Raw genomic sequence first — 12,349 nt, forward strand, 5'->3', positions numbered from 1 at the left:
CAGAGCTCACCCTCAGCGCTCCCACCTTGGCTCCCCACTTACAAGGGCCAAAACATGCTTCTCCCTCGAACACTGCAAACCCTGAAAGCCGTTGCGACTATTTCCTGTGTGCGTGTAAGTTACAAGGTCTCCAAGCAAACATGATCAGGTCTCTCCTTGGTAGAAAAGGCCCTGCGTTTGGATGGTTATTTGGGTCCATCTAGTGGAATTTCAAGCACACCAAAGGAAGGCGAGGAGTATAGGTCTTAAAAGAAACTGGTTTACAGTAGAAAAAAGTCTGTCAAAATAAGTGAGCACCACTGATGTTCTTGCATCATGCCAAAAATAAAAAAATATATATATATGCATCTCTAGGGGTAGGTGTCCTTGCTAGGAAGGACCCATCAGCCAGTAAAGTTCCCTGGGACCTCCGCCCATTCTTCAGAAAAAGACGTAGCTGATGAACGGGTCACGTTGGCTCTGTCCTTGGGCCTCCCAGGTAGGGGCTCTGCGGGGTCTGAGGTGGCTTCCAGCCTCCTGCGCCCCCAGCCCTTCGCTGGTCAGCGGGGCACCAAGGACGACGCTGCTAACCGAGGCTGGGACTGGCCAGCTGCGGGCCCCCGGCCCTGGGGCCACCACGCTGGAAACGCACTGAAACGCCGTCCATGGGAGCAGCACCAGTGAGAAGGAAGGTGCCATGTGGGGCCTCCCCAAACCCTCAAAACACCACACTGTAAGAAGGACTGGGGGGGATGGCTGCCGTCTGGAGAACTCCCGCCCCTGAGAGGCACCAGGACCCTGCAAACCGATGCCACTCAGAGAGAGAACGCGTGGCCAGGTCCCAAAGCCCCAGAATGAGAGGCTGGACTTGAACCAATGTTTTGTCTGAGTCGAGGGAGCACTCTCTTTTTCTTTTATTTTCTTTCTCTTTTTCGTTTGTTTGTTTGTTTGTTTGTCTTTTTAGGGCCATACCCGCGGCACATGGAAGTTCCCAGGCTAGGGTAGACTCGGAGCTGCAGCTGTCAGTCTGTGCCAGAGCCATGGCAGTGCCAGATCTGAGCTGCATCTGCCACCTATGCTGCAGCTCGCAGCAACACTGGATCCTTAACCCGCTAAGGGGGGGGGCCAGGGATCAAACCCACACCCTCACAGAGACAAGGTGTCAGGTCCTTAAGCAGACGAGCCACAGTGGAAACTCCAAGTGAGTTCTCATTCTAAAACCCAATACAAGGCAGGCTGGCCCACGAAGGGGCTGTGATTAACCCAGACAGAGTCCACCGGCACCTCTGCACCCATCTCTGTCGGCCGCTTCCTGGAGCAGCTGGTCCTGTGGCCACACTTGACCAGGATGTGTCACCCCAGAGGCCTCTGGCAGTAAGAGCTCATGGTGGGAGCATAACTTTTACCTTTCCCATCATCCAGCAGCTGCAGTGACTAGCTTACCCCAAAATAGATAAAAAGCTAAGGCTGAGTGGCGCTTCCACCCCCACGTGAATTGGGAACTGCAGCAAGGCAGTCGGATTGCTTTTCCAGAATCAGGATTCAAGAGAACCTGTATCACGCGAAGGGCCGAATCTTACAGAATCTTCCCCCAGGAGGAAGGATGAGCCATCGCGAGGAGGTGGGGGAGGAGGGGGACAAGAGTGGCAGAGAGGAGGGGGAGGGGCCAGGGGAGCAGGGAGGAGGGGGGCGGGGGGCTACCATCTGGTCTCCCCCACCGGCTGTACTCACTTTATTGGTCGGGATAGCCGATGGGACGTTTGCCACCTGGAAGGCACACTGATGTCACAATGTACCACGGGCTTGACCTGAAAAAAGAAAAAAAGAACTCTCAGAATTCAGTTCAGCGAACAAGCCGGCGCTAAATACCCAGAGGACACATAGCACTGCTGACAGAACACGAGGGAAGACGGGGGCTCGGGGAAAGCTGGGCTCCGGGCTGGGCAGGACTCCGGCCCGGGCGTGCAGACCACTGGCTGCAGGGCCGTGAGTTCCCCGGGGGGCGGGGGGAGGAACGACGGAGGGGCCCGGTGAGGGTTAGCGGGATGGGTGAGAGTGCGGGCCACCCTGAGGCCCAGCCCAGAGCACAGAGGACCCGGCTTCTAGTCCAGCCATGAGGCCTGGGCGGGAGCACCTGCGTGGGGTTCTGAGCCTTCGCCTCCCTCTCCTGTGACCCCAACCTGAGGGCTGAGCCTCTCCGGGGCCCCACTCAAGTTGAGCTCCACGTCCATGGTGCCAAGACACCCAGGCAGGAAAGCGTCTGGAAACCTGCCCTGGGGGCCCCTCTCCCTGTCAGGTGCCTCTTGTTTCCATGGAGACCCATGGGTGAGCGGAGGGCTTCTCACTGCGCTGATGGAGAGACACCTGTGCCAAGTACTGTGCCCGGGGCCGCGTGCCCCGCCCTGGGCTGCCTGCAGGATGCCGGCCCATCCTCCCATCATGGCCCTCCGAAGGAGCTCCCTGTCCCCCCACCAGGCTGAGGAGCTTGGGCCCTCCGCACCCTCCAACAAGCGCCCCCTCCCCTGGCCACACCCCCCCATGTACCTGCCAAGCACATTGTGCCCTCTGCCCTCTGCCCTCCACGCTCTGCATCACGACCCGTCAGCCACTGGCCTGCTGGCCAAACCCCAGCCTTTGTTGCTCAGACCAACCTCCCCCACCTCCATGCTCCCATCACCCTTCAGGGCCGCCTCCAAAGCGACAGGATCAGTGCCCCTGAGGGAGGCTCGGAGTCCCCCACACTCCTGCTCTTCCTGCAGGAACAGTTTCCTCTGGCACCCCCTGACCCTGAGCGCCCGCAGAGATGCCCTAGGACCTGGCCCTCACCCCGTCCGCAGGCCTCGAAGGGACCTCTGTCTGGGGCTGCTGCTTCCCTGAGACTAGCGGGTCGCTGCTAACCCGCCCCCCACCGCTCCCCAAGGCTGGGACCGGACCCCTTTGCGACCGAGACCAACACGAAGTTCACAGAAGGGACCTGAGTCTTTGCTGCCCTGAGGTTCCAGCCTGAGCCTCTCTCTCCCCACCACCCACCCCCGGAGCCTGCGGCCTGCTGGAGCCCGACTCTGTGATGACAAGTGAGAGGCGGCTCTGATACTCCAGGAAGGAGCTCTGAAAAAGGGAGCTCGCTGTGGCCACGCACCCCGACATCCGCGTTCCCCCATTTTCTTCCTCTCTATAAAATTACACACACCTGCTACTAAAGTGACAAACTCAGTGCCATGACTATCAACAACTACCATGAATGTACAGACCTAGTTTGAAAACAAAACAACCCAAATTACCCTCTGCAAAATCCTGTTGAGGTACAGCTACCCCAAGAACCAGCTTTCTGCTCGACCGCGTACAATTACAGAAACGACAAACGAATCGCTTTTTTATGTGCTGATGATTCATCACCGCCGTCACCCGCCTAGTTAAATATCTCCAGCAGTTACATGCGCGATGCCAGACTCTTTCCCCGTGCTCACGACCGCCCAGGAAGGGTCAGGCAAACACGCCTTTCTGTTTCTCTCTGAAGCTGGTGGCAGCTCACCCCTCCGCTCGGAGAGGCAGGAGGTGCCGGGCTTTCAGGCTCTTCCACAGTCCAGGGGGTGACACCCATCAACCTCCGGGTCGGAGGACACTCGAGACCCCCCCACGGCATGTCTCCCCGAGCAGCACCTACGGTTGATTGAAAGCCTACTCTCTGTCGGGCACTGCCCTCCCACCCTACGTGCATTTATACCTAATCCTCAAGACACCGGGCAGAGCATCCAGGTAAGAAGACTCAGAGGGGTTCTGTCATCTTCCCGAGAACACGGCCGTTAAGCGTCCTGGCAGTGATAAGCCAGTCAATAGATCTTCCTTGGGAGTTCCCACTGCGGCGCGATGGGATCAGTGGTGTCTTGGGAGCATGGAACACAGGTTCAACCCCTGAGCCGGCACACTGGGTTAAGGACCTGGCATTGCCACAGCTGTGGCTTGGGTTGCAGCTGTGGCTCGGACCTGACCCCAGGAGAGTTCCTGCCGTGGTGCTGCGGGTGAAGAATCCAACTGCAGTGGCTTAGGTCACTGCAGAGGTGCAGGTTCGATCCCCAGCCTGGCACAGCGGGTTAAAGGATCCGACACTGCCACCGCTGCAGCATAGGTGGCAGCTAAGGCTCAGATTCAGTCCCTGACCGAGGAACTTCATTGTGCCATGGGTGCAGCCATAAAATATACATGTGTATACATATAATGTATATATACTGTAGTTTTTAACAAAGTGGCGATTTGAACCTATGCCAACACAGCATTTCGGAGCCTGTGCTGCATTACCACGATTCTAGGAGTGGCTCCGTCACTTGCTCACTGTGTGACCTTGATCAAGCGGCCTCCCTTCCCGAAGCCGGCCCCTCACGCGTGCAATGCAGATGAGAGCAGGGCCCGCGCCCTAGGCTTGCTGTGTAGGAGAAACACACAGTGAGATAACACACCATCCAGGGCCAGCAAGGCGCCTGGAGTGGGGCAGGGGCCCGGCTAACAGTTGTGGTTGTTATTTGTGTTGTTGCTCAAAGGCCTTGAGCTTTCCACCCCATCATCCCGCTCCAACAGCCCTCAGCGAAGACCCTCGCAGCCTTGTTCATGCAAAACAAGGAACCAAAAGCCCCCATGGCTGATGTGCGTGCCCTGGTGCCTCGGAGGAGGGATTCCAGCTCCTGCTGAAAAACGGATGGTCGGTTGGCACTGTCACTCTAAATGACTCCAAAATTGCTGACTCCTTAAAGTCAGGGAAACCATCCAGAAGAAACAGCCACCCCATGATTTATGGAGCCTGCTGGTCACCCTGGCAAGTCCCCACTCAGAAGCAGGGCTGCAACTAAAGCCAACCCACGGCTGGGAGCATACCCGCCCTCGCTCTGCCAGGCTGCAGCCCCAGAACGGCACTTGGTCCTGGGTCCATTCACTCATTTAAGCCCTGGAGGACCCTCCCCCGTGGCAGGAAATGTGCCAAGGCTTAAAGATGCAAAGGGAACAAGCTGGGCAGCACACGCTCAGGGGCCAGGGGCCTCGGGGACACAGACAACCAAATAAGCGACCTTTAAACAAGGCTCTGGAGGCCGTGGGAGCACCAGGGCACCTAATCCCCGCAGCAGCACACAGGAGGCGTCCTGGAGGAAGGGGCGGCAAGGGGGACTTGACCGAGAAGGAGTCAGTCCGTCGAGGACGGAGAAATGTTGGACGCGGCAGGAGGACCAGCTCAGTCCTGGCTGGAGGATCGGGGACACATCCTCGTGGAAACAAGATCTTTGGGAAACTGGAACCTCCTCACGGACCAGATCCCGAACACACAGGGAGGAGTGGTGAGCGCTGGGGCTGTGGACAAAAGCAAGGGCCAGACCAAGAAGGACCTCGACACTCGTGGTCAGCGGTGTGGACTCCATGCACTGAGGGCAAAGAGGCGTGTGAACCAAAGGTCTGAACCAGGGAGCGGATGTGATGGAGTGTAGGAAAGGGCCAGGCTGGACGCAGGGAGACCGGCTGGAAGGCACGAGACTTTCTAGCAACAGCTCGTGGTGCCCCCACAAGAACAGGAGTCAGGGACACAGCAGTAACTGAAGGGGCTTGAGAGGAGGTGGTGGGAGGGGTTGGGAGGAGGGACTGGGAGGGGCTGGGAGAAATAAAGGCGAAGCACAAGACCCAGGAGTCTGGTTTTAGCAGGTGAGCTATAGTTCCATTCTCTGAAAAGGAAGCACAAAGTAACAACTGGTTTGGAAGAAGAGGCCAGCGAGGTCGAACCTGGACACGCTGACTGGAAGTAACCTTAGGACATCCAAGTGACAGGGCCTGTGGACATGCGTCCCCAGCCGGAAAGAGAGCGGGGAGCCTCGGGCACAAGGATAAGGACGGGCGGTGCACGCAGCACGCTGCCTGAAAGGGAACAGGGGAGGAGCCAGGGTCGCTCCTGGATGACAATAGTTTCCCAGGCAAATTTAGAAGAAGCAATCAGAGGGGCTAAGAAAAGAAAGGAATCTCAAGAATGAGAAAGAGGGAGGGCCAGTTCCCACCCACCCTCATGGCCCTAATCAGAAAGGCCCAAAAGTCCACCGACTGTCAAATGGATGAATAAATTACGATCTCTGCACACCGTGGGAAATCATTCAACCAGAGAAAGGAATTTTTAAAAATACATGCTACCACATAGATAAGCCTTGAAAACAGTATGCCTCATTTAAGAAGTCCCATGCAGGAGGCCACCCACCATATGATTCTATTTACATAACGTGTCCTGAACAGGCAAATCCATAGAGATGGCTATCATTATTCTTAGCGTTTTTTCTCATCCGTTTATGGAGGGTTCTCAAGCAATTTTCCCTATTTGCTCCCACATCATCAGTTTACCCAAAAAGATGATGAACCGCCAAAGCTATCTTGACAAGAAGAACAAAGCTGAAGGCAATTATAATCTATAGATATAAGCTAGTATATACTCAAGACAATATGGTATTCGCATGAAGACGGACCAATAGCTCAGTGGGACGGAAAGTCCAGAAATAAAGCCACGTCTCAATTCATTTTCAGCAAAGGATCCAAGGACATACAATGAGGAAAGAACCGTCTCTTCAGCAAAAAGATGCTGGGAAAACGGGATAGCCACAAGGGAAAGAATAAAGCTGGACCCCTCTCTTTCCTCACAAAAATCAACTCAAAATGGATTGAACGCTTGAAGGTAAGACCTGAAACTGTAAAACTCCTAGAAGAAAACACAGGGAGTAAGCTTCTTGACATTGGTCTTGGCAATGATTTTTTGGATTTGACCCCAAAAAGGTATGTGTGACAAAAGCAAAACTAAGCAAGTGGGTGGGATTTCCCTGGAGGCTCAGCAGGTTGAGGATCTGGCATGTCACAGCTGTGGTGCAGGTCTGAGCCCTGGCCCGAGAACTTCCACATGCTGCAGGTGTGGCCCAAAAATAATAATAATAAGCACTGGGACTACATCAAACTTAACCACAGAGAGCTTCCATGCAGCAAAGGAGACAGCAACAGGATGAAAAGGCAGCCTACTGAGTAATGGCAACTATTTGCAAACCTTGCATCTGATAAGGGTTAATTTCCAAAGTGTACAAGGGATTCATACCACTCAACAGCAAAACCCAAAACCAAACCAACAGGCTAGTTTAAAAATGGGCAAAGGACATAAAGAGACGCTTTTCCAAAGAAGACACACAACTCGCCCAAAGGTGCTCAACATCACCCATCACCAGGGAAACACAGGTCAGAACTACAATGACGTGTCACCTCCCACCCATCAGAATGGCCATCGTCACAAAGACGACAAGGAGGGAGTTCCCGTCGTGGCTCAGAGGTTCACGAATCCGACCAGGATCCACGAGGATGCGGGTTCGATCCCTGGTCTCGCTCGGTGGGTTAAGGATCTGGCATTGCCAAGAGCTGTGGTGTAGGTCGCAGACGCGGCTCGGATCTGGCGTTGCTGTGGCTGTAGCTCCAATTCGACCCCTAGCCTGGAAACTTCCTTATGCCACAGGTGTGGCCCTTTAAAAAAAAGTCAGCAAATATCCAATGTTGGTGAGAATGTGGAGAAAAGGGAAAAGGGAGCCCCTGCACTTTTTATTTTTCATAAAGGCATGCCCCTTAGGACACAATAAAATGCACTGCAGAGGAGATCAGTTTTATGCTGTGTGTTCCACGCGTTTTGTGTCGGGCTTTTCTTAGAACTGCTCTGGCTGCATGACAGGTTATTATTGCATATAAATTCAAATGACTTGTTGGGGAATTTATGGTAACATTGTAAGACCCATGTTAAAAATAGAGTGCTTGGGGCGTCCCCGCATGGTGCAGGGGGTTAACTATTGTGGCTCTGGTTACAGCTGTGATGCAGGTTCTATCCCTGGCCTGGGAACTTCTGCACGCCACATGCAAGCCAAAAAAAAAAAAAAATGGAGTGTTTGATAACAGGTTTTAAACAAATTAAGAGCTAATGTTCCTATAAGAAAAAAAATCCCACTACTGGCAGGAATGTAAGTTAATGCAGCCTCCATGAAAAACAATATGAAAAGTCCTCAAAACAACAGTTACTACATAATCCAGCAATTCCACTTCCAGGAACACATCCAAAGGAAATGAAACCATTTTTTTGAAAAGATACACGTACTCTGGTTAGTGTTCACTGAAGTCCTACTCACCATGGTAAAGGTATGGACAACCTAGTGTCTACCAGTGGACGGGTGGACAGAGAACGCGTGTTAAATACATACAATGGAATATTACTCAGCCATTAAGAAGAAGGAAAGTCGGCCATTTTCACCAACATGGAAGAAACCGGAGGTCACGGTGCTGTGAGTAAAACAAACTAGACAGAGAAAGACCAATACTGCGTGGCAGCACTTGTACGTGGACTCTAGGAGGGGGAGGGTCCAACTTGTAGAAACAGAGGGTGGAAAAGTGATTGCTGGGGCCGGGAGCCAGGGAAGCAGGAAGAGATGGGTCAAACAGGTACAAACGTTCAGTTGTAAGACGAATAAAGTCGGAGGCTCTAACGTAACATGGTGACAATAAGTGCCAACATCGCCTTGCATAGTGGAAATTTGCTAAACATTCTCATGGGAGACAGAGAGAGAAAGGTAACTACGGGAGACGATGTGTCAATTAACTCAATGGGGGGGTCCTTTCGCATCAAATCACCCCAATGCACATTTTCAACATCTTACACTTTTCTCCACTGCACTGCAGTAAAGCTGAGAACTACGGTATGTATCACTTAGCGGAACACTCTGAATCCACTAAAAATTGTTATAGAAGCACATCTGTGGACATACTAAGATTTCATGATTCGTTGTTAAGTAAAAGAGCATGTGTTTAAAAATGTAAAATCTGCTTTCATTTTTGCTGAAATAAATATATTTATAGAGCAAGAAGTGTATGCAGTGGACCACTGAACAACACAGGCTGGAACCACACAGGTCCATTTACATGAAATGTTTTAAGTGAATATATTGGAGTATTTTTCAGAGATCGGCAATAACTTAAAAAAAACCTCACAAACTTAGAAATATCAAAAAATTAATGTCAGGTATGTCATGAAATATCAAAAATAATACCAAAAAATTAATAAATATAAAAAAAACTAGAAATAGCAACAACTAATAAGTTAGGTGTGTCATGAATGCATAAAATAAAATAGATGTAGATACTAGTGGGTCCTTACGTGGGCATCAGGTGAGTGCTATTTAATACAAAATTAGTCATGTGTTAGCTTTTTCTCCTGTTTTTAATAACTTCGCTTTCAAAGAACTATATGACCGTCTGGTCTGCCTCTCTCTTTCTCATAATTAGAGAAACTACAGTTCAGCCTATCGTCCCAGGGACGTGTGCTTTTTTAAGGCAATAACATTCCCAGGACTGGGTCGCGAACGTGACTGTGATACCGTGTGCCTTAGAAACTTCACACCAGTGCGTTCTTTAGTGGGTAGGCTAGGCTACCAGAAAGCAGTCAGACTGCTGCTGCTTCATTATCAACGCATGAATCACTACACCTATAAATAAAGAGGAATTCTCTTTTCACATTATGTTTTCATTTTTTACACCTGGTGTTGGTAACGTGCATAACATTTAGAGTTTCGTATCATATAAGACAACATTGGTATTTTCTAAGACTCATCTTGTGCATAGATGACTCAAATGACAGTGTCAACACAGTACGGCACTGTAAGTCTATTTTCTCTTTCTTATGATTTTCCTTTTTTTTACATTTTTTATTAGAGTTGAATTACAGTGTTGTGCCACTTCCTGCTGTATAGCAGTAGACCAGTCATAAATACATATGCACATTCTTTTTCCCTCTTCTATCACGGTCTGTCCCAGGTGACGGGACAGAGCTCCCCGGGCTGTGCAGTAGGACCCCCCTGCTCATCCATCTGAGCGCCGTTGTTTGCGTCCACCGACCCCAGCCTCCCCGTCCTCTTACTTGACTGCAAAACACAGTGGGTACCACACTAACACACAGAATTTGTGGTAGTCAACTGTTCCTGTTACCTGTGAGGCTTCCAGGCAACAGGAGGCTATCAGTAGTTGAGTATGGGGGGAGCCTAATGTGACCCATGGACTTTCGACTCTGGGGGGGCCAGCGCTCCTGACCCTGCATTGTTCAAGGGTCAAGCGTACACAGAGGCGTATGTGCCTACATGTGTTAGAAGCATGTAGAAAAACATGGTGGTCAACCTTTGGATGAATGGCTGATGGGTGTGTTTCCTTTTAAATTGCCCACACTTTCGCATTTCTCCGTAACGAATTATAGAGCCATTTTTGAAGCAAAAACAGAAGCTTCCAACACATGTGTTGGGGTCAGTTCAACAACAGGGAGCACCCATGACAAGGCCGCTGAGGGACGTGACAGGACTGGACTTGGGCTCAGTCCGTGCAGAGCACTCAGTCTAATCTTGAGTCAAAACAAAGTTAAATCTCATTCCCCCAGCTCTTCAGTAAGATAGGGAAGCACATAAAGCCCTTTATAAGCATTTATGTTAACAGTTCATTTTAATCTTTAATATACTTTTTTTTTGTCTTTTTACTATTTCTTGGGCCGCCCCCACGGCATATGGAGGTTCCCAGGCTAGGGGTCCAGTCGGAGCTGTAGTCTCCCGCCTACGCCAGAGCCACAGCAACGCGGGATCCGAGCCGCGTCTGCAACCTACACCACAGCTCACGGCAACGCCGGATCCTTAACCCACTGAGCAAGGGCAGGGACTGAACCCGAAACCTCATGGTTCCTAGTCGGATTCGTTAACCGCTGTGCCACGACGGGAACTCCATAATATACTTTTTACAAGAGAACAGTCGATCTACAGTGTTATGTCAATTTCTGCGGTACCTTGTAGTGACAAAAAGTCAATTTTAAAATTATTTCTGTTAGAATCCTGTAACTGCAGTTATCTGGAAAATTCACCTCCAAGAATCACTTCCTTCGCTCCCATGACAACTTGAGATAAACACAGTCTAAATGAGTGGTTTAATTGTTTTACCATCAGTATGCTATTTGCCAGGATGAGCCCACTGAGAGGCCAGAAGACCAGCCCTGATGGGCGAAAAAATACTGAAGTGGATCTCATGTGTTCCTAGAAGTGTAGAGAAAAGGACTGGGCGAGCGGCTTTCTAAACGCTGCCCAAATCTAGACAACTTGACATTACGAACCCAAACTCTAAGAGGCAGCAACGGAAGTTCTTGAATTAAACTGAGACCAGGGACCTTACTCTCACGAAAACCAATGGGACATCATCATTGACATTCAAGATCCCAAGAGCACCTGTTTCAAGTCTAATTTTCCTTGCCCCCCCCCATTTAATGAAACATAATTCCGAAATTATTATGTTCAAGCATCTTATAAATCATAATATAATCAAGTTTAATATAATCAAGTACATAACGGTACTCTCATTCATCTTAAGTAAATTTCTATACTAAAATCGAGGTCTCTTGAGAAGCGTGTTCAATTTTCCCACTAAAACATTTTGATCGAAACAGAAATTCTATGAAAGAATCTACAGAAAGCTAGGTAATTCTACTTCATGTGAATATCTCACAAAGAAGGCAGAATAACTTCGGAAACCATTTAAACATTGAACACTTGGATTTAGCCAAAGCTTAGAGTATAGCATATTTAACGTTGTTAACAGTGTGCCCTGGTATTCAAATTGGTAGGCATTTGTGGAGCTCGAAATTGGTAGGCATTTGTGGAGCTATGAGTGTAACGTCAGGCAACATGATAGCAACCATTTACTGAGCTCTTCCAACAGGCCCAGCTCCATCTCATTTCATTCCAACAATATTCCAAGAGGTACTACTTCCGATCAATACCTAGAGATGGAAACATAGCGAGACGCGTCATGAATCATTCGACTCTTCCTCCATTGCTGGACATTCGCTGTGTTCCCAGGGGGTCGTATTTATCATAAAAGCTGCTATGAACATCCTTAAGGCCCAGCACGGGGACAGGTTAACGGCCATGAGCTGAACGTGCTGCCTGGAGCAGGGGCAGGGGGGCTGCACGTGGCCTCAACTTCGGACAAGGCCAGGGGAGTCAGTAGCACCAGACTCACTTGCAAGCTGTTCTCCACTGTCCCAGGAGGAGGTGGAGCACGGGGACCAGTGCCTCCTGCCGGGCATCGCCTCCCCCAGCCCTTCGCACAAATCCTGGAGGACCACGGGCCCCACTCTGCAGACCCCCTGCTTCCCAGCAGAGCCTGGGCCGACTCTACTTGGCACTGGGGGGTCTGCCTCACCGCCTGGCACCCAGGGCTGCCCTTTCTGTAAGGCAAATGCCCACATGTCCCCGCCTTCCTGGGAAGAAAGGCCCCAGGCTGAGAGCTGGGGGCCCGCCCTGCATTCTCGGCTGCA

The 12,349-nt window shown here is 50.9% G+C and overlaps 1 protein-coding gene across 1 annotated transcript in view; it reads right to left on the bottom strand.

The window, feature by feature from the left end:
* DCDC2C (doublecortin domain containing 2C) overlaps positions 1-12,349 on the bottom strand; it is a 79,312-nt gene that overhangs the window by 50,535 nt on the left and 16,428 nt on the right. The window contains exon 3 of the mRNA XM_047782829.1: positions 1,711-1,787. Within this exon, the coding sequence (XP_047638785.1) occupies positions 1,711-1,787 (77 nt within the window). The remainder of the gene's footprint in view (positions 1-1,710; positions 1,788-12,349) is intronic.

Source organism: Phacochoerus africanus, chromosome 5 (genome assembly GCF_016906955.1).
Source record: "Phacochoerus africanus isolate WHEZ1 chromosome 5, ROS_Pafr_v1, whole genome shotgun sequence".
NCBI lineage: Eukaryota > Metazoa > Chordata > Mammalia > Artiodactyla > Suidae > Phacochoerus > Phacochoerus africanus.